Source organism: Ambystoma mexicanum, chromosome 1p (assembly GCF_040938575.1).
Source record: "Ambystoma mexicanum isolate Mex_15411 chromosome 1p, UKY_AmexF1_1, whole genome shotgun sequence".
Lineage (NCBI taxonomy): Eukaryota > Metazoa > Chordata > Amphibia > Caudata > Ambystomatidae > Ambystoma > Ambystoma mexicanum.
The window spans coordinates 1341464877-1341487104 of record NC_090921.1 but is presented as its reverse complement, the minus strand read 5'-3'; the positions used below and the strand labels follow the sequence as shown (position 1 = coordinate 1341487104).

The following is a 22228-nucleotide window of genomic DNA, read 5'->3' as shown; positions in this document are numbered from 1 at the left end:
AGGCATGTTGCAGGGGGAGAATGGGCATGTTGCAAGGAGAGAATAGGATAGGCATGGTGCAGAGAGAGAATGGGCATGTTGCAGGGGGGAATATGTATGTTGCAGGGAGAGAATATGCATGTTGCAGGAGGAGAATGGGCATGTTGCAGGCGGAGAATGGGCATGTTGCAGGGGGTAGAATGGGCATGTTGCAGGGGGAGAATGGGCATGTTACAAGGAGAGAATAGGATAGGCATGTTGCAGGGGGAGAATGGGCATGTTGCATGGGAGAGAATAGGCATGTTGCAGGGGGAGAATGGGCATGTTGCAGGGAGAGAATGGGCATGTTGCAGGGAGAGAATGGGCATTTTGCAGGCGGAGAATGGGCATGTTGCAGGGAGAGAATAGGATAGGCATGTTGCAGGGGGAGAATAGGATAGGCATGTTGCAGAGAGTGAATGGGCATGTTGCAGGGGGAGAATGGGCATGTTGCAGGGGTAGAATGGGCATGTTGCAGGGGGTAGAATGGGCATGTTGCAGGGGGAGAATAGGATAGGCATGTTGCAGGGGGAGAATAGGATAGGCATGTTGCAGAGAGTGAATGGGCATGTTGGAGGGGGAGAATGGGCATGTTGCAGGGGGAGAATAGGATAGGCATGTTGCAGGGGGAGAATAGGATAGGCATGTTGCAGAGAGTGAATGGGCATGTTGCAGGGGGAGAATGGGCATGTTGCAGGGGGAGAATGGGCATGTTGCAGGTGGAGAATGGGCAGGTTGCAGGGGGAGAATAGGATAGACATGTTGCAGAGAGTGAATGGGCATGTTGCAGGGGGAGAATGGGCATGTTTCAGGGGGAGAATGGGCATGGTGCAGGCGGAGAATGGGCATGTTGCAGGGAGAGAATAGGCATGTTGCAGGGGGAGAATAGGATAGGCATGTTGCAGGGGGAGAATAGGATAGGCATGTTGCAGAGAGTGAATGGGCATGTTGCAGGGGGAGAATGGGCATGTTGCAGGGGGTAGAATGGGCATGTTGCAGGAGAGAATAGGATAGGCATGTTACAGAGAGAGAATGGGCATGTTGCAGGGGGAGAATAGGCATGTTGCAGGGGGAGAATAGGTAGGCATGTTGCAGGGGGAGAATAGGATAGGCATGTTGCAGAGAGAGAATGGGCATGTTGCAGGGGGAGAATGGGCATGTTGCAGGGGGAGAATGGGCATGTTGCAGGGGGTAGAATGGGCATGTTGCAAGGAGAGAATAGGATAGGCATGGTGCAGAGAGAGAATGGGCATGTTGCAGGGGGGAATATGCATGTTGCAGGGGGGAATAGGCATGTTGCAGGGGGGAATATGCATGTTGCAGGGGGGAATAGGCATGTTGCAGGGGGAGAATAGGCGTGTTGCAGGGGGAGAATAGGCATGTTGCAGGGAGAGAATGGGCATGTTGCAGGGAGAGAATAGACATGTTGCAGGCGGAGAATGGGCATGTTGCAGGGGGAGAATAGGATAGGCATGTTGGAGAGAGAGAATGGGCATGTTGCAGGGAGAGAATAGGCATGTTGCAGGGGGTAGAATGGGCATGTTGCAGGGGGTAGAATGGGCATGTTGCAGGGGGTAGAATGGGCGTGTTGCAGGGGGAGAATAGGCGTGTTGCAGGGGGAGAATAGGCATGTTGCAGGGGGAGAATAGGCGTGTTGCAGGGGGGAATAGGCGTGTTGCGGGGGGAGAATAGGCATGTTGCAGGGGGAGAATGGGCATGTTGCAGGGAGAGAATAGGCATGTTGCAAGGGGAGAATAGGATAGGCATGTTGCAGGGGGAGAATAGGATAGGCATGTTGCAGAGAGAGAATGGGCATGTTGCAGGGGGAGAATGGGCATGTTGCAGGGGGAGAATGGGCATGTTGCAAGGAGAGAATAGGATAGGCATGGTGCAGAGAGAGAATGGGCATGTTGCAGGGAGAGAATAGACATGTTGCAGGCGGAGAATGGGCATGTTGCAGGGGGAGAATGGGCGTGTTGCAGGGGGAGAATGGGCGTGTTGCAGGGGGAGAATAGGCATGTTGCAGGGGGAGAATAGGCGTGTTGCAGGGGGGAATAGGCATGTTGCGGGGGGAGAATAGGCGTGTTGCGGGGGGAGAATAGGCATGTTGCAAGGAGAGAATGGGCATGTTGCAAGGAGAGAATGGGCATGTTGCAGGGAGAGAATAGACATGTTGCAGGGGGAGAATGGGCATGTTGCAGGGGAGAATGGGCATGTTGCAGGGGGAGAATAGGATAGGCATGTTGCAGGGGGAGAATAGGATAGGCATGTTGCAGAGAGAGAATGGGCATGTTGCAGGGGGAGAATAGGCATGTTGCAGGGGGTAGAATGGGCATGTTGCAAGGAGAGAATAGGATAGGCATGGTGCAGAGAGAGAATGGGCATGTTGCAGGGGGAATAGGCATGTTGCAGGGGGAGAATAGGCGTGTTGCAGGGGGGAATAGGCGTGTTGCAGGGGGGAATAGGCGTGTTGCAGGGGGGAATAGGCGTGTTGCAGGGGGGAATAGGCGTGTTGCAGGGGGGAATAGGCATGTTGCAGGGGGAGAATAGGCATGTTGCAGGGGGAGAATAGGCATGTTGCAGGGAGAGAATGGGCATGTTGCAGGGAGAGAATAGACATGTTGCAGGCGGAGAATGGGCATGTTGCAGGGGGAGAATGGGCGTGTTGCAGGGGGAGAATAGGCGTGTTGCAGGGGGAGAATAGGCATGTTGCAGGGGGGAATAGGCATGTTGCGGGGGGAGAATAGGCGTGTTGCGGGGGGAGAATAGGCATGTTGCAAGGAGAGAATGGGCATGTTGCAGGGAGAGAATAGACATGTTGCAGGGGGAGAATGGGCATGTTGCAGGGGGAGAATGGGCATGTTGCAGGGGGAGAATAGGATAGGCATGTTGCAGGGGGAGAATAGGATAGGCATGTTGCAGAGAGAGAATGGGCATGTTGCAGGGGGAGAATAGGCATGTTGCAGGGGGTAGAATGGGCATGTTGCAAGGAGAGAATAGGATAGGCATGGTGCAGAGAGAGAATGGGCATGTTGCAGGGGGGAATAGGCATGTTGCAGGGGGAGAATAGGCGTGTTGCAGGGGGAGAATAGGCATGTTGCAGGGGGAGAATAGGCATGTTGCAGGGGGAGAATAGGCATGTTGCAGGGAGAGAATGGGCATGTTGCAGGGGGGAATATGCGTGTTGCAGGGGAGAATATGCGTGTTGCAGGGGGAGAATATGCGTGTTGCAGGGGGAGAATAGGCATGTTGCAGGGGGAGAATAGGCATGTTGCAGGGAGAGAATGGGCATGTTGCAGGGGGAGAATAGGCGTGTTGCAGGGAAAGAATAGGCATGTTGCAGGGGGAGAATGGGCATGTTGCAGGGAGAGAATAGACATGTTGCAGGCGGAGAATGGGCATGTTGCAGGGAGAGAATAGGCATGTTGCAGGGGGAGAATATTATAGGCATGTTGCAGGGGGAGAATAGGATAGGCATGTTGCAGGGGGAGAATAGGATAGGCATGTTGCAGAGAGAATGGGCATGTTGCAGGGGGAGAATAGGCATGTTGCAGGGAGAGAATAGGCATGTTGCAGGGGAGAATGGGCATGTTGCAGGGGGTAGAATGGGCATGTTGCAAGGAGAGAATAGGATAGGCATGTTGCAGGGGGAGAATGGGCATGTTGCAGGGGGGAATATGCATGTTGCAGGGGGAGAATAGGCGTGTTGCAGGGAGAGAATAGGCATGTTGCAGGGGGAGAATGGGCGTGTTGCAGAGGGAGAATAGGCGTGTTGCAGGGGGAGAATAGGCATGTTGCAGGGGGAGAATAGGCATGTTGCAGAGGGAGAATAGGCGTATTGCAGGGGGAGAATGGGCATGTTGCAGGGGGAGAATAGGCATGTTGCAGGGGGAGAATGGGCATGTTGCAGGGGGAGAATAGGATAGGCATGTTGCAGGGGGAGAATAGACATGTTGCAGGCGGAGAATTGGCATGTTGCAGGGAGAGAATAGGCATGTTGCAGGGGGAGAATAGGATAGGCATGTTGCAGGTGGAGAATAGGATAGGCATGTTGCAGAGAGAGAATGGGCATGTTGCAGGCGGAGAATGGGCATGTTGCAGGGAGAGAATAGGCTTGTTGCAGGGGGAGAATAGGATAGGCATGTTGCAGGGGGAGAATAGGATAGGCATGTTGCAGAGAGAGAATGGGCATGTTGCAGGGGGAGAATAGGCATGTTGCAGGGAGAGAATGGGCATGTTGCAAGGAGAGAATAGGATAGGCATGTTGCAGGGGGAGAATGGGCATGTTGCAGGGGGGAATAGGCATGTTGCAGGGGGGAATAGGCGTGTTGCAGAGAGAGAATAGGCATGTTGCAGGGGGAGAATGGGCATGTTGCAGGGGTAGAATGGGCATGTTGCAGGGGGTAGAATGGGCATGTTGCAAGGAGAGAATGGGCATGTTGCAGGGGGAGAATAGGATAGGCATGTTGCAGGGGGAGAATAGGATAGGCATGTTGCAAAGAGTGAATGGGCATGTTGCAGGGGGAGAATGGGCATGTTGCAGGGGGAGAATAGGATAGGCATGTTGCAGGGGGAGAATAGGATAGGCATGTTGCAGAGAGTGAATGGGCATGTTGCAGGGGGAGAATGGGCATGTTGCAGGGGGAGAATGGGCATGTTGCAGGCGGAGAATGGGCATGTTGCAGGGGAGAATAGGATAGGCTTGTTGCAGAGAGTGAATGGGCATGTTGCAGGGGGAGAATGGGCATGTTGCAGGGGGAGAATAGGCATGTTCAGGGAGAGAATAGGCATGTTGCAGGGGAGAATGGGCATGTTGCAGGGGGTAGAATGGGCATGTTGCAAGGAGAGAATAGGATAGGCATGTTGCAGAGAGAGAATGGGCATGTTGCAGGGGGAGAATAGGCATGTTGCAGGGGGAGAATGGGCATGTTGCAGGGGGAGAATGGGCATGTTGCAGGGGGAGAATGGGCATGTTGCAGGGGGAGAATAGGATAGGCATGTTGCAGAGAGAGAATGGCATGTTGCAGGGGGAGAATAGGCATGTTGCAGGGGGAGAATAGGCATGTTGCAGGGGGAGAATGGGCATGTTGCAGGGGGAGAATGGGCATGTTGCAAGGAGAGAATAGGATAGGCATGGTGCAGAGAGAGAATGGGCATGTTGCAGGGGGGAATATGTATGTTGCAGGGGAGAATAGGCGTGTTGCAGGGAGAGAATATGCATGTTGCAGGAGGAGAATGGGCATGTTGCAAGCGGAGAATGGGCATGTTGCAGGGGGTAGAATGGGCATGTTGCAGGGGGAGAATGGGCATGTTACAAGGAGAGAATAGGATAGGCATGTTGCAGGGGGAGAATGGGCATGTTGCAGGGAGAGAATAGGCATGTTGCAGGGGGAGAATGGGCATGTTGCAGGGGGAGAATGGGCATGTTGCAGGGAGAGAATGGGCATTTTGCAGGCGGAGAATGGGCATGTTGCAGGGAGAGAATAGGATAGGCATGTTGCAGGGGGAGAATAGGATAGGCATGTTGCAGAGAGTGAATGGGCATGTTGCAGGGGGAGAATGGGCATGTTGCAGGGGGAGAATGGGCATGTTGCAGGGGGTAGAATGGGCATGTTGCAAGGAGAGAATGGGCATGTTGCAGGGGGAGAATAGGATAGGCATGTTGCAGGGGGAGAATAGGATAGGCATGTTGCAGAGAGTGAATGGGAATGTTGGAGGGGGAGAATGGGCATGTTGCAGGGGGAGAATAGGATAGGCATGTTGCAGGGGGAGAATAGGATAGGCATGTTGCAGAGAGTGAATGGGCATGTTGTAGGGGGAGAATGGGCATGTTGCAGGGGGAGAATGGGCATGTTGCAGGTGGAGAATGGGCATGTTGCAGGGGGAGAATAGGATAGGCATGTTGCAGAGAGTGAATGGGCATGTTGCAGGGGGAGAATGGGCATGTTGCAGGGGGAGAATGGGCATGGTGCAGGCGGAGAATGGGCATGTTGCAGGGAGAGAATAGGCATGTTGCAGGGGGGAATATGCATGTTGCAGGGGGGAATAGGCATGTTGCAGGGGGGAATAGGCATGTTGCAGGGGGGAATAGGCATGTTGCAGGGGGGAATAGGCATGTTGCAGGGGGTAGAATGGGCGTGTTGCAGGGGGAGAATAGGATAGGCATGTTGCAGGGGGAGAATAGGATAGGCATGTTGCAGAGAGTGAATGGGCATGTTGCAGGGGGAGAATGGGATAGGCATGTTGCAGGGGGAGAATGGGCATGTTGCAGGGGGTAGAATGGGCATGTTGCAGGAGAGAATAGGATAGGCATGTTACAGAGAGAGAATGGGCATGTTGCAGGGGGAGAATGGGCATGTGGCAGGGAGAGAATAGGCATGTTGCAGGGGGAGAATAGGATAGGCATGTTGCAGAGAGAGAATGGGCATGTTGCAGAGAGAGAATGGGCATGTTGCAGGGAGAGAATAGGCATGTTGCAGGGGGAGAATGGGCATGTTGCACGGGGTAGAATGGGCATGTTGCAAGGAGAGAATAGGATAGGCATGGTGCAGAGAGAGAATGGGCATGTTGCAGGGGGGAATATGCATGTTGCAGGGGGGAATATGCATGTTGCAGGGGGAGAATAGGCGTGTTGCAGGGGGAGAATAGGCGTGTTGCAGGGGGAGAATAGGCATGTTGCAGGGGGAGAATAGGCGTGTTGCAGGGGGAGAATAGGCGTGTTGCAGGGGGAGAATAGGCGTGTTGCAAGGAGAGAATGGGCATGTTGCAGGGAGAGAATAGACATGTTGCAGGGGGAGAATGAGCATGTTGCAGGGAGAGAATAGGCATGTTGCAGGGGGAGAATAGGATAGGCATGTTGCAGGGGGAGAATAGGATAGGCATGTTGCAGAGAGAGAATGGGCATGTTGCAGGGGGAGAATGGGCATGTTGCAGGGGGAGAATGGGCATGTTGCAGGGGGTAGAATGGGCATGTTGCAAGGAGAGAATAGGATAGGCATGGTGCAGAGAGAGAATGGGCATGTTGCAGGGGGGAATAGGCATGTTGCAGGGGGAGAATAGGCGTGTTGCAGGGGGGAATAGGCGTGTTGCAGGGGGGAATAGGCGTGTTGCAGGGGGGAATAGGCGTGTTGCAGGGGGGGAATAGGCATGTTGCAGGGGGAGAATAGGCATGTTGCAGGGAGAGAATGGGCATGTTGCAGGGAGAGAATAGACATGTTGCAGGCGGAGAATGGGCATGTTGCAGGGGGAGAATGGGCGTGTTGCAGGGGGAGAATAGGCGTGTTGCAGGGGGACAATAGGCATGTTGCAGGGGGGAATAGGCATGTTGCGGGGGGAGAATAGGCGTGTTGCGGGGGGAGAATAGGCATGTTGCAAGGAGAGAATAGGATAGGCATGGTGCAGAGAGAGAATGGGCATGTTGCAGGGGGGAATAGGCATGTTGCAGGGGGAGAATTGGCGTGTTGCAGGGGGAGAATAGGCATGTTGCAGGGGGAGAATAGGCATGTTGCAGGGAGAGAATGGGCATGTTGCAGGGGGGAATATGCATGTTGCAGGGGAGAATAGGCGTGTTGCAGGGGGGGAATAGGCATGTTGCAGGGGGAGAATAGGCATGTTGCAGGGAGAGAATGGGCATGTTGCAGGGGGGAATATGCATGTTGCAGGGGGAGAATAGGCGTGTTGCAGGGAAAGAATAGGCATGTTGCAGGGGGAGAATGGGCATGTTGCAGGGAGAGAATAGACATGTTGCAGGCGGAGAATGGGCATGTTGCAGGGAGAGAATAGGCATGTTGCAGGGGGAGAATATTATAGGCATGTTGCAGGGGGAGAATAGGATAGGCATGTTGCAGGGGGAGAATAGGATAGGCATGTTGCAGAGAGAGAATGGGCATGTTGCAGGGGGAGAATAGGCATGTTGCAGGGAGAGAATAGGCATGTTGCAGGGGAGAATGGGCATGTTGCAGGGGGTAGAATGGGCATGTTGCAAGGAGAGAATAGGATAGGCATGTTGCAGGGGGAGAATGGGCATGTTGCAGGGGGGAATATGCATGTTGCAGGGGGAGAATAGGCGTGTTGCAGGGAGAGAATAGGCATGTTGCTGGGGGAGAATGGGCATGTTGCAGGGGGAGAATGGGCGTGTTGCAGAGGGAGAATAGGCGTGTTGCAGGGGGAGAATAGGCATGTTGCAGGGGGAGAATAGGCATGTTGCAGAGGGAGAATAGGCGTATTGCAGGGGGAGAATGGGCATGTTGCAGGGGGAGAATAGGCATGTTGCAGGGGGAGAATGGGCATGTTGCAGGGGGAGAATGGGCATGTTGCAGGGGGAGGATAGGATAGGCATGTTGCAGGGGGAGAATAGACATGTTGCAGGCGGAGAATTGGCATGTTGCAGGGAGAGAATAGGCATGTTGCAGGGGGAGAATAGGATAGGCATGTTGCAGGTGGAGAATAGGATAGGCATGTTGCAGAGAGAGAATGGGCATGTTGCAGGTGGAGAATGGGCATGTTGCAGGGAGAGAATAGGCTTGTTGCAGGGGGAGAATAGGATAGGCATGTTGCAGGGGGAGAATAGGATAGGCATGTTGCAGAGAGAGAATGGGCATGTTGCAGGGGGAGAATAGGCATGTTGCAGGGAGAGAATGGGCATGTTGCAAGGAGAGAATAGGATAGGCATGTTGCAGGGGGAGAATGGGCATGTTGCAGGGGGGAATAGGCATGTTGCAGGGGGGAATAGGCATGTTGCAGGGGGGAATAGGCGTGTTGCAGAGAGAGAATAGGCGTGTTGCAGGGGGAGAATAGGCGTGTTGCAGGGGGAGAATAGGCGTGTTGCAGGGGGAGAATAGGCATGTTGCCGGGGGAGAATGGGCATGTTGCCGGGGGAGAATGGGCATGTTGCAGGGGGTAGAATGGGCATGTTGCAAGGAGAGAATAGGATAGGCATGTTGCAGGGGGAGAATGGGCATGTTGCAGGGAGAGAATAGGCATGTTGCAGGGGGAGAATAGGATAGGCATGTTGCAGGGGGAGAATAGACATGTTGCAGACGGAGAATGTGCATGTCTCAGGGAGAGAATAGGCATGTTGCAGGGGGAGAATAGGATAGGCATGTTGCAGAGAGAGAATGGGCATGTTGCAGGCGGAGAATGGGCATGTTGCAGGGAGAGAATAGGCATGTTGCAGGGGGAGAATAGGATAGGCATGTTGCAGGGGGAGAATAGGATAGGCATGTTGCAGAGAGAGAGAATGGGCATGTTGCAGGGGGAGAATAGGCATTTTGCAGGGGAGAATGGGCATGTTGCAGGGGGAGAATGGGCATGTTGCAGGGGGAATATGCATGTTGCAGGGGGAGAATGGGCGTGTTGCAGGGGGAGAATGGGCATGTTGCAGGGGGGAATAGGCATGTTTCAGGGGGAGAATAGGCGTGTTTCAGGGGGAGAATAGGCGTGTTGCAGGGGGAGAATAGGCATGTTGCCGGGGGAGAATGGGCATGTTGCCGGGGGAGAATGGGCATGTTGCAGGGGGTAGAATGGGCATGTTGCAAGGAGAGAATAGGATAGGCATGTTGCAGGGGGAGAATGGGCATGTTGCAGGGAGAGAATGGGCATGTTGCAGGGAGAGAATAGGCATGTTGCAGGGGGAGAATAGGATAGGCATGTTGCAGGGGGAGAATAGACATGTTGCAGACGGAGAATGTGCATGTCTCAGGGAGAGAATAGGCATGTTGCAGGGGGAGAATAGGATAGGCATGTTGCAGAGAGAGAATGGGCATGTTGCAGGCGGAGAATGGGCATGTTGCAGGGAGAGAATAGGCATGTTGCAGGGGGAGAATAGGATAGGCATGTTGCAGGGGGAGAATAGGATAGGCATGTTGCAGAGAGAGAGAATGGGCATGTTGCAGGGGGAGAATAGGCATTTTGCAGGGTAGAATGGGCATGTTGCAGGGGGAGAATGGGCATGTTGCAGGGGGAATATGCATGTTGCAGGGGGAGAATAGGCGTGTTGCAGGGGGAGAATGGGCATGTTGCAGGGGGGAATAGGCATGTTGCAGGGGGAGAATAGGCGTGTTTCAGGGGGAGAATAGGCGTGTTTCAGGGGGAGAATAGGCATGTTGCAGGGGGAGAATGGGCATGTTGCCGGGGGAGAATGGGCATGTTGCAGGGAGAGAATAGGCATGTTGCAGGGGGAGAATAGGATAGGCATGTTGCAGGGGGAGAATAGGATAGGCATGTTGCAGAGAGAGAGAATGGGCATGTTGCAGGGGGAGAATAGGCATTTTGCAGGGGGAGAATAGGCGTGTTGCAGGGGGAGAATAGGCGTGTTGCAGGGGGAGAATGGGCGTGTTGCAGGGGGAGAATAGGCGTGTTGCAGGTGGAGAATAGGCGTGTTGCAGGGGGAGAATAGGCGTGTTGCAGGGGGAGAATGGGCATGTTGCAGGGGGGGAATAGGCATGTTGCAGAGGGAGAATAGGCGTGTTTCAGGGGGAGAATAGGCGTGTTTCAGGGGGAGAATAGGCATGTTGCAGGGGGAGAATGGGCATGTTGCCGGGGGAGAATGGGCATGTTGCAGGGAGAGAATAGGCATGTTGCAGGGGGAGAATAGGATAGGCATGTTGCAGGGGGAGAATAGGATAGGCATGTTGCAGAGAGAGAATGGGCATGTTGCAGGGGGAGAATAGGCATGTTGCAGGGAGAGAATAGGCATGTTGCAGGGGAGAATGGGCATGTTGCAGGGGAGAATGGGCATGTTGCAGGGAGAGAATAGGATAGGCATGTTGCAGGGGGGAATATGCATGTTGCAGGGGGAGAATAGGCGTGTTGCAGGGAGAGAATAGGCATGTTGCAGGGGGGAATAGGCATGTTGCAGGGGGGAATAGGCATGTTGCAGAGGGAGAATAGGCGTGTTGCAGGGGGAGAATAGGCGTGTTGCAGGGGGAGAATAGGCATGTTGCAGGGGGAGAATGGGCATGTTGCAGGGGGGAATAGGCATGTTGCAGGGGGGAATAGGCATGTTGCAGAGGGAGAATAGGCGTGTTGCAGGGGGAGAATAGGCATGTTGCAGGGGGAGAATGGGCATGTTGCAGGGAGAGAATAGGCATGTTGTGTTGTACAAAGGGTATGGCTCACAGCTTTGGAATATGACAGAAGGGATGCTGGTATGGAAAGTTGAGTTGTGGCTTAGTGAATAATGAATGAATGAATAATTATGCTGTTGTCCGTGATACAGGATGAGATGTCACGTGCTTTGTATTAAAAGGTGTGGTATCGTGCCTTATATTTTATTTAAAACATTGAGGTAATTATGGGCGACACCTTGAACAGCATTATACAAACGTCAATATGTAAATTATCACCCAAAGGACCCCCCATATTTAGAAAGGGCAACTTAATTTATATTGTCTACTGTGTAATGAAAAACCACAATGTGGGCCTGTATTTACTTTCAGACAGGGAGTGGCCTCCTCTAAACAGTGTCAGGTTTCCAAGCATCAGTCCTTAGTTGTTAATATATAAAAGTGTCTTCAGCGTGACACTTAGTCATTCAGAAGCGGCTCCCCCACAGAAGTACGTTTTACGGCTCATTTTGGGGCTAGCTTCCATAGTTACATGTGGCCTGATAATATTCTGCAATGTGCCAGCCATGATTAATTCAGTGCTATAAATAATACATGATGCCACACATACAAAAAGAATGACATCACACATTTGAAATAAAAAAAAACTGAAGGGGGTGGTGTCAAATAACGCTAGGGGAGAAATACCCACCACGGGAGAAGGAATATGGCTTTACTGTGTACTTTAAGGGGAATGATCACACACTAGTTTTGTTAAATGCAGGAACTGATGTTGCCAGTCAAAGTGGTGTCACTGGCCAGTGGAGTTCAATGAAAATCACTACTATTATTGTGTATCGTTTAAAACAAACCTTTACAATTCAACGCTCATGCGAAATATCCAATAAACAATAAGAACAACCTAATCAAGGTATTCTCTGCCAACACTTTAATGCAAATACTAAAACAGATAAAAGGAGAATCTAAAATGTTAATAAAACTAAAAAAAATGAATAATTATCCCCTTTTCCTATATTATGTTGAACAATATCCCCAACGATTTAAACTAGGTAGAGCCTTTGGTATTCTGACGAATTCCTGTTTCCACATAATTGACCGTATTTCATAGTATTATCCCGACAGGGGGAAAACACGATGCAAAAGAGAGGCTAAGGACACTAATGTCGAATATGACGGCATCTAACCCGTATACATTTAAACATGAAAATAGGGAATGGGATGGCCACCCACAGCCTAACACAGCGTGCACCTTTTTAAAAATCTTATAAGAGCAAGTAATAGAGCAACAGATTTTTCCCCAAGATATTGAGTCTCAAATTCTCCACATCAATCCATTGTAGGTTATGAACACGTTTCCCAAATATTTCAATCCGCTGTGGCAGGAGGACTGCACAAAATAATAGATGTTGCAAATTTTCCTTAACCTCTATCTTTTTACAATGCCTGCAGAAAGCAAGATCCTTTGGGGTACTACTAGGAGCGCACATCATTTCATTAGTTGGAAGAACATCAAAACGAAGCCTCGCAAAATCATTATGTTGGGCTCTATCCAGGAATCTCACAATATAGGATTCAGGAGTACCCACTCTCTTCTGAATAAGACAAAGATCTCTATACAAATTCAACCTCTCCAAAGCCTGCCCAGCTCTTATCCAGTTCCTGAGACACCCGGCCTTTTTTAACTTTGCCAGGATTAGGGATCAGGGTATCCCGGGTCAAATCCAGTGCAAAGAGTTGCTTTACACAATGTTCCCGAAACTCAGAAGCCGGTCACGCAGTAGAGGTTATGGCTTCCGGACCAATAAATGCATACATTATTTGCGCAAGTGCACATAATCGTTTCTTAAAAAATGCCAATTGTCTCCACAACACCCTGCTATACAGAGACTGTAAGCCCAATTCCTGGTGAATAGCCACCAGCGGAACACCATTTGGCAACCAAAACAGAACCTTCCTCTAAGCCCTGAGGTGCAAAGGGCTGTAATCTCACTGTTTGGCTGTTTGGCGAGTGGGCGACGTGGTCTAGTTGATCTATCTCCAGATTTCCATACTGCAGCCCAAAGGAATCCACTTAAATGGATGGTCCACAGCAAACATCAAGGACAAGAGCGCAATTAAAACGCTTGGGTAAACAAGAGGGGACTCAAACAAAACGTAAAAGACAAACTCTGGTGAGCCCCTATACCTCGTGTAGCTCCGTACTGGATTTAAGTATGGAGTGTAGCGCATGTGACCCCCAAGCTGTTATTGTTGATGAGGTCTCGGGATGTGCGATCGGCGATGTGCGATCGAGTGCACACGTGACTTTGCAGGAGGTTAGGGATGGGAGCGATGCAGCGCTCCCGAGGGGTATGGAACACCTGGAAATCAGTGGCTGCAACTTTATATTTACCGCCGAAGTGGGAGCCGAGGGGTGTTCCCCGGTGGGGGAGGTGATCCCGGAGTTTTTGCTGCGGCGTGAGGGTGGAGCGGCTGCTTTGGTCTCCCCGCCGTCGGAGCGGCCTGGGAGTGTGGGGGCGGAGCCAGTCACCTGTGTGGCGCCACGTGATAAAGTGACGGAGCAGTCCTCGAAGGGGGAGGCTGCAGCCCCAGTCGAGGAGGTGGGCTCCTCGCAGAGCTTGGCGGAACCGCGCCACGACAGCTGCTTGGAGTTGGCCACCGTCCAGCAGGGTCTGCACACAGGCCTTCATTCTGTGCCGGTCAGCAAAACAGCAAATGAAGAATGCGTAAATGAGCGAATGCATGAAAGCCAGCTAAGCTCCAGTGATTTGCGAGCACCTTTGGAGGTTCTGGATCGCCATGAGATAGGCGACTCCGGGCATGTTGAAGATGAGGTGTTCACCGCTGTGCCCACGGTGAATGCAGGTAGAGAGCACACCCTTGTTAGCACAGAGGATAGACCAACAGTGTCTCTTGAAATGGTGGTGCTGGAGTACACTTTAGATCAGCCATGTGGTGTAGGTGTACAGATGATTTCAGGAGGGGGATGTTATGCTGAGCGAAGGAACTCCTTAGAGGTAGTCTCATCTGTCCTGCAAAACCTAATTGAGCTGAACAAAGCTTGTGCTCATAAACTAATGCCAGATTCTATTCCGGAACTAAGTAGGGCGCATAAAATACCTCAGAAGAGACAGTGGCATGATTTAACGGACACAAACTGTGATACTTGGGGTGTTGGTTTCTACAAGCGTGCTAGAACAGCAGAGGCTGAGACATCTGAGGAGTCCTCCCAGTCTTCTGTGGGAAAAGTGGCTGAATCCCAGAAAAGGCTGGCTAACCCTCCCAATGAAGGCCAGGGCATAAGGTTGAGTCGGCCAAACCAGCGGCCGCATAAATCACATAGTGAGGATTCAACAGATGACGCTTCATCAGAAGACTCTTCTCTTGTGGAACGTCCGTTTCCTAAAATACGACAGAAGCGTTATGCCTCAAGGTATGCTGCACAGGAGTCCAGGTCAAAAGACAATGGGAGCGAGGCAGCTCCTTGTGTGCATGTGCCCACTAACAAGTTATTTTCATCACTGACCGCCACCATTGCAATATCACTAACGCTGTTTACCAAATTGTATGAAGCAATTAACGACAATGTGAAAGATCTGTCAACACTAATTGCACTCATGAACTCAAAGGTAGTGCAATTAGAAGCTTTGCATAATGGACAGAGAAATGTGCAAGAAAACGTCAACCAGAAACTGTTGATTGGCCTTGCTGCAGTCAAGGAAGCAAAACATAACGACATGATTGATAAGAAATTATTTGCAGAAGTGGCAAGGGAAGCGCCTGCTCTCTTTCACAAGCCACATAGCAAAATAGGTGGCGACTCACCAGGAGGCTGTGCAGTTCTGCCGATGCCACGGTCTGAGCAGTCGGCGGCCCTCGACTTACCGCAAGAGAGTGTTTCAGCTGCAGAGTTAGTAGCATCTGAAAGGCAAACTAGCCAGCACAATCTGATCCAGGATGCAAAGATCGTAAGTACAAAAAATTCACTCGAGTGGTCGAGTGAGCCCCCTGAAATAGTAGACAAGGGGATTCACCAACAGGTGGTAAGCGAAGTAGTTGAGCCACGGGCAGATGTGCCCAGGTCAATGAATGTAGCGAACCTGATAGCACGCTAGTGACCTCTTTTCACTCTGCGTTCTTACAAGCAAGAAGCGCCGCAAATTTGGGTCAAACAGGCTGCCAAAGTGCATCAGGGTCAAGTTTGCCGCTGCCTGTGCCTGAAGTGTGTACAGGTCTCACAACAGATACTACCGAGGGGCCAAAACCTGCGGCCTTGTTTCCCATCTTTGGCAGTACTGATGCTGCCCCTCAAGTAAATGTGGAAAGTAAGAGAGCTAAACCCCGACAAGCCAAGAAGCAAAAAAACATGCAGAGTCATAAGTTGAACAAACAAAGAGGTGCCCGCAAATTTCTACGCAATATTAATGTGCTGCAGATAGTGGATGAAGCTATTTCCACTCGCCTGAATCCTGTGGCAAATAGGGATCAAGGCAGCAACATATGCCCAGAATCGATGCCCAGCTCTTCGCAAGTAGGTGTCAGCCAGATGACTGAAGATGAGAAGGTGGTCCAGGACGAGTTGATGAATTTGTCGGTCTACGAAGATGTCGAAGACCTTGTAGGCTGCTTGGCGCCGAGTGGGATTACTGTCCCTTGCAATCAGAAGGTGGCGCTGAAGGGACAGAATGTAGATGTGGCTATGATGAATCCAACCTCGTGCAATCCATCAGAGAGATCTGACCAGTCGAGCGAAGTACCTGGAGTGGAGCATGGAAGAAGCTGCATAATAATCTTGCCTGAAGTGGTGGGGATAAAGGAGGACCAGACTGTCTGTCTGAGTCCGGTGTTTTACACCTTACAGGAAAAAGGAGAGAAGTTATCAAATGTTCTACAAAGTCACCCTCCAATGAAGAATGCACCAATGGAAAAAGACAGTTTTAAGTCTAATTCAAGCCCTCGGTCTGCAGCCAGTCGAGGCCTGAGTAATGGTGCCCCAGCTCAGCCATTAGTGTTGGAAGAAAGAATGATCTGCACTAAAGGGCAAGCAGCTGTGCACTCTATGTCCCACGCTTTTACGATTAAATTGATGTTGGAGAGAGTGGAGTCACGAGATAAACTAATCTTGAATTGTACCAATGTTGTAAGATTGCTCCATCATATTCCGCGTTTACGTTCAGTAGGATCTAAGGACATAAAAATTGTGGAATTCCCCGATGAATTGTGCCATGACAAGGTTATTCTACACATTGAATCCAATATTATCGCCAACGCAGTCTTGGAGGCAGGGGAAGACCTTCTGTCCATGGGTTTTGACATTTACAAAATAATGGAAAAGGTCCTTGAGAAAAAATACGAAAACATTGGTGCCATAGGAACCAGGTTAATACCACAAGAGGACTTCCAGTACACAACAACGAGGAAGCAGCAACCAGAGAGTAGAAGATCAATCTCGTCAGTGCAAAATAGTAGAATGGACCTAGGTCCCAAGAGGGTACAACCGTGTCGCGAGGCTAACAAGAGATTGGAGTCTGATCAAGAAGTGAGTGTCAAACTGAGGCCCCTTGACAAAATTCAAATTACATTTAATAATGGAAGCCCCCTGGACGAAAGTGTGCCTAGCGCAGGAGTTGTCCCGGGTGGATCTGAAAACACACAGGATTGGAAATGGCTGGCCAAATCATTGAATGAAAAAGCACAAAGCTAATGTCCACTGAGTGGAAATTCACAAATGTGCACGTTTGCGTCATGGAACACTCGAGGCTTTCTTCATTTGTTAAACACTGATTGGCTGCAAGATTTACATCTGTTCTGCCTCCAAGAAACATGGATGAGTGAGATGCCAGTCACCTCGGAGTACGAATGTGCCTTAAATCCAGCAATTAAGGCAGTGAAGGGGCGCCCGATGGCCGGCTTGTTAACCATGATTAAACGGTCATCGGGTTACCGCCTGTTAAAATCAACTAACTTTACTTCTTATATTCAAGTTTCGGAGATTGGCAAAAAGAACTACATAGGGAGGGAGTACTGGAACCATCAATGTACGGGAACCTACCCCTTCATCGACCAACTAACGACGATCATCGACAACTTGCTGGGCTTGAATAAAAGAGATGGAATCATTGTTTGTGGCGATTTAAATATTGATTTCACCAAGTCTGTTAACCAGGAGAAAGACCAACTTGCGAAAGATTGGTTGGAAGAGCTAAATGCCTCACAATGTTGAATGGAAACACGCAAGGCGATATCTCAGCGAGAGCAACGTGGCACCGAGAAGGTCAAGCGTCAACTATTGACTAAATTTTTACAACTAACGACCTGCATGCCAGGATAACCTCCTTCAAAATTGTTCCCATGAAAAACAGTGACCACGAAATGTTGCAGTTAAAACTTCAAGTCGCTGACACTGACCAAGCTTGCAAGTGGGTACCTAAGGTGTTGGCTCAATCAAATCGCCTAAGATTAAGACTGCAGGAACATGAGGTGTTAACGCTCTATAATCAATTTAAGGGCCTGCCGGAGGAGTTAGAATACGCCTCATTATTGCAACAATTTAAGGCCAAAAACATTGGTCTGAAACAATTGTCGTTCCAGAAGACTCACCACTTTGATCTATCAGTGATGCAACGTAAGCGTTTGATGCGTGCCGAGATACGACGAAATAACCAAGGCCCGGTGATGGAAAGGAAGCCGAAAAATAGAGCTACCAAGCAAGCCTATAAGAACTGGTTAAAAAGTCATAAATACCAACTTCACCAAAATGATGCTGAGGCTATGATGAAAACCCTCTCGAACAAGAACAGCGGTGAGTTTTGGCGCCTAATTAACAGATTGGAAACATCACAAGAAGCTCTACAAAGATGCTTGGTCTCCGAGGTAGAGTGGGTTAAACACTTTACGACCCTATATAACAAAAACTCGACCAATGAACCCTTAAAGGTGGTGAAGTCTTCATCATGGGAGTTGCACTTCTCAAAAGAGGAAATTCGTGAAATTATTGTGAAAGCAAAAAATTCTAGGGCTCCTGGACCCGACAGGTTAACGAATTTCACAATCAAGCAACTCCCAGATCTCTGGGCAGACTTGTGCCTTGACTTGTTTGAGAAAATCAATTTGCAGCAGCAAACACCAGCGTCTTGGAAAACAGGGATAATTGTCCCAATTTTTAAGAAAGGTGACAGAACATCTCCCAAAAACTACCGGCCAATAGCCCTGCTAGACGTCTTAGGCAAGATCTATGCTTCAGTCCTACAAAAAAAACTAATTACCTGGGCCCATTCTGCAAACAGAATCGACGAAAGACAAGCAGGTTTTGTAAAATATGTGGGCTGTTCCTTGAACCTACTTATTTTAAACCTGCTAAAGTTGGAAGCGCTACGAACAAACACTGCAGTTTATCTTGCCTTTGTGCACTTCTCTTGCGCTTTTGACATGGTTGATAGAGAACTGCTATGGCATAAGTTAAGATCGTGGGGCTGCCCTGTTGGGTTGCTGGAGGCTATCAAAGAGCTACATACAGACACGTCAATTTCTATCCGCCTGGATCAAACGGGTACCGTGTCATCGCAGATTCTGACACATAAGGGGGTGAAACAGGGATGCTGTTGGCTGCAGCAATATTCAGTTTATTCATCTCAGACATCGGCGATTCGATAAACGCGGTGCGGTCTTTTCCACCTAAGCTCCACCTTTCCAAGATAAGTTGGATCCTATACACTGATGACTTAGTTATTTTAGACGTAACCCTGATTGGGTTACAAAGAAAATTGGAAGCAGTCCAGGAGTATGTGGCCATGAACAACCTGAAAATCAACGTAGCTAAGAGCGAAATTCTGGTGATGCACAACATGAGGAACAAACAAAAAGCAAAAAGGTCTGAAGTTCGCATGGAGGTTGGGTCCCGAGACGCTTCGCATTACAAACAGTGTAAAGAGTCTGGGTATGACATTAAATGCCAGCATTTGCGACGCTCCCTAGGTGCATGATTCAAAAAGGAAATGCAGTCAACTTACAAACCAGGCACTAATTCTGCATAAAAAGTTTGGTAAATTCTCCTTGCAACCTTTGAGAAATTTTTACGAACTGAAAGTTAACCCAATACTAACATTCGGTGCAGAGAATGCGTTGGGATGTTCATCTAACCATTGGTCTTCGTTAGAACATGTGTTCTGGACCAAAGCCTTAAGTCTTCCTCCAGGTATTTCAACTGCGTGTATAAGATATGAACTGGCCTTGATCTCTTTGCACGCACGGATTAGTTGGAATTTACTGGCACTATATCGAAAAACCAGACCTGAAGAGGGAATTTTGCAATTTCGTGTATTACACAACGTACCATCCGATGGAAGAGATATTGCTTCGTTATGGGTAAAACATTGTAAAGATCTACTGCTGGAATATGATATCAGTGTGGAAACACTCCAAACGAACCCCTTAGCTGCAAAAACCAAGATTTGGCGAACAGATTGGGAAGTAACATGTAATGAGAGATCTGCCACCAGAGCTATGCGAAATTCCCCAGCTGAGTCTAGAGGATTTAATGTGCTACAAAATTACCAGCAGCGATTTCCGAATCCTGGAGCGCGGAGACTGTTTTTGTTGTTTCGTTTAAACGCTCTACAAACCAAGGATCAGTCCAGTCATTGGGCGTGTAATGCAGATATAAATCTCTGGTGCAGATTCTGTAAGAGCGGATCGGAATCGCTTAAACATCTGGTTTTGTTTTGCCCGAAATTGAGGGATGAGCGAACTGTCCACTTGGCACGCTGGAATGAAGACCATCCGGCGCTGGATGTGAATGACTGGTGGGGGCGAATGTGGAATGGCACCGATACAAAGCTAATATTGCCCTTGACATCTTTTTTAGCATGCATTGAAGAAAAGCTAAAGGCCTGGCAAGAAAAATAGGAAGTGAGACTGAGTCGGAAATAGGATGACCAGGATCGTTTAAATGAATCGGCCTAAGAAGATGGGGTGGTGTGGTAAAGAACGTGTGTGATGTGGATTGGGGATTTGTTGATTTGTCACTTATAAAAATAAAATAAAAAAAAAGAACCTTCCTCCATAGCACCGCTTCATAAATTTCTAATTCAGTCATTAACCAGGTAGGATGAACCTCTAACCCGAAATCAATTTAGGGACGACTTTGCCAATGTAATATTTTTTGAGAGGTGATAAGGAGAGCTTTCCATACTTCTGGGTGGCTAAGGAAATGGCTTTCTGCTTCACGACGTTTAGATAAAAAGCTTTACTCGCGTTGGCAATAATCGATAGACCCAAATAGCTAATATTTTCTTTTTTGCAATGAATCCCGTTGATAAACCATGGATATTTCCAGCTCTTATTTTTCCGACATACTTTAAGCACCTTTGTCTTCGTGGGGTTGATCCTCGGCTTCTTTGTGACCATAAATGTCTCAAAAGCCCTTAGTAAGCGTTGCAGACCAATAGGAATTTTATCATAAAGGATGAAGTCGTCTGCATAAGCAAGCCAGCATAACTTCACCTTCCCCTCACGTGGTCCGATCAAGGCAGCCCCTTCCAAGCCCTTTCCAATATCTGCCAGGTAAAGGTTAAAAAGGCAGGGTGCTAAAACACACCCTTGCCGTAAGCCGGAACAGGTATCTATTCTCTTGGATATAGAGCCATCATTATTCATCCCAACCTGTATAGATGTGCTCTTATGCAGATACACAAAGATGCTGGGCAGCCTATTGTACAGACCCCACTTATCTAATTATGTCCAGAGCAGATTTCTCTCAACCAGGTTGAAGGCTGGAGTTCGATCCAGAGAGGCTACACAGGTTGCCAGCTCATCCTTATCCCAAGCCTGTTTCTGGATGCAACACATTAACAACCCATTACACTCACCCCCATGTGCCTTCTTGGCAACTGTCCCCAACCCACTCCTCTAGTTTCTGTAAGACTATAGCAGCAAAGATCTTGCTCCGGCATTTAGTTGTGTTATAGGGCGATAGTTCACTGGAAGCGTTCTATTGCCCTTTTTATAAAAGGGAATTACATCTGCATTCTTCCAACTCATAGGTGTCTATTTTTCCAACATTATGTTAGAAAATAGAGCATGTAAAATGCTTGACCGCATTTCAGGAGCTTCCTTTAAAATCTTATTAGACAAATAAGCAGGGCCAGCCGCCCTAGACCCACTGGCCCGCCTTAATACCACACATTTAAAAAAGAATGACACAACTCATTTGAAATTGCAAAACTGAAGCGGGTGTTGTCAAATAAGCTAGTGGAAAAGTACCCACCATGGGAGAAGGAATATGTCTTTACTGTCTACTTAAAGCAGAATAATCACACAATAGTTTTGGTAAATGCAGGAACTGATGTTGCCAGTCAAAGTGGTGTCACTGGCCAGTGGAGTTCAATGGAAATCACTAATACCATTAAGGAGAATATATGGAATGCTATGTAGGGAAAGGAGAGTGATGCAACTGGTTTGGCTGCACTGGGGGTAGTGCCACCCGAAGATTGGGAGAGTAAAAAACCCACACTGGGAAATCATTTGAGTAAAATACAGAAGCATTACCCTGCACATTGGAGTCTCACTTCATTTAAACTAACGGTTCTGCTGTTGATTTTCCCAAACATTGCTCTTTGATTAGAAGGATGACTTAAGGGTTGAGTTGTTCATTTTCTGGGGTTCCTTGCCTTGTTGTGATGAGACTTCTGATGAAATCAGAATTGTGTGGGCGCGCCATCCTTTGTTTTTCATCTCCCTTCCTAGGCTTTGCGTCTTCTAAAGAAATGGACATGTTCTCTTTCTTTCCCAGGTGAAGCCGCTGCTCCAGGTGACGCGCCAGGACGAGGTGATGCAGACCAAGGTGGTGGAACTGCAGAAGGTGAAGGAGAGCCACATGAAGACGGAGACGGACCTCAAGGAGATGGAACACAAGTACCAGCAGGTACAGGCCCCCGGGGGCGGGATGGTGCATGTCCAGATGTGTCCTGTTTTACATTGAGTACCCGTGTTCAGATGAACATTGTAGGTTCCTGGCAAATGCTCTCAATTTAGATATCCATTGACCCACAGCCTGCTCCGGGTGAATAAACTGTTTTTCAGTTAACCCTTTGTCTAATGGGGCAATTGGGCATCTCAGTGGTCATGCCTTTTGTAGCAGTTTACCA

At 49.3% G+C, this 22228-nt stretch overlaps 1 protein-coding gene across 5 annotated transcripts in view; it reads left to right on the top strand.

Moving 5' to 3' along the window:
* LOC138454056 (myosin-10-like) overlaps positions 1-22228 on the top strand; it is a 623027-nt gene that overhangs the window by 490521 nt on the left and 110278 nt on the right. For all 5 annotated transcript variants that reach the window (XM_069607013.1, XM_069607016.1, XM_069607014.1 and 2 more), the window contains one exon: positions 21874-22005. In XM_069607013.1, coding sequence (XP_069463114.1) covers positions 21874-22005 — 132 coding nt within the window. The remainder of the gene's footprint in view (positions 1-21873; positions 22006-22228) is intronic.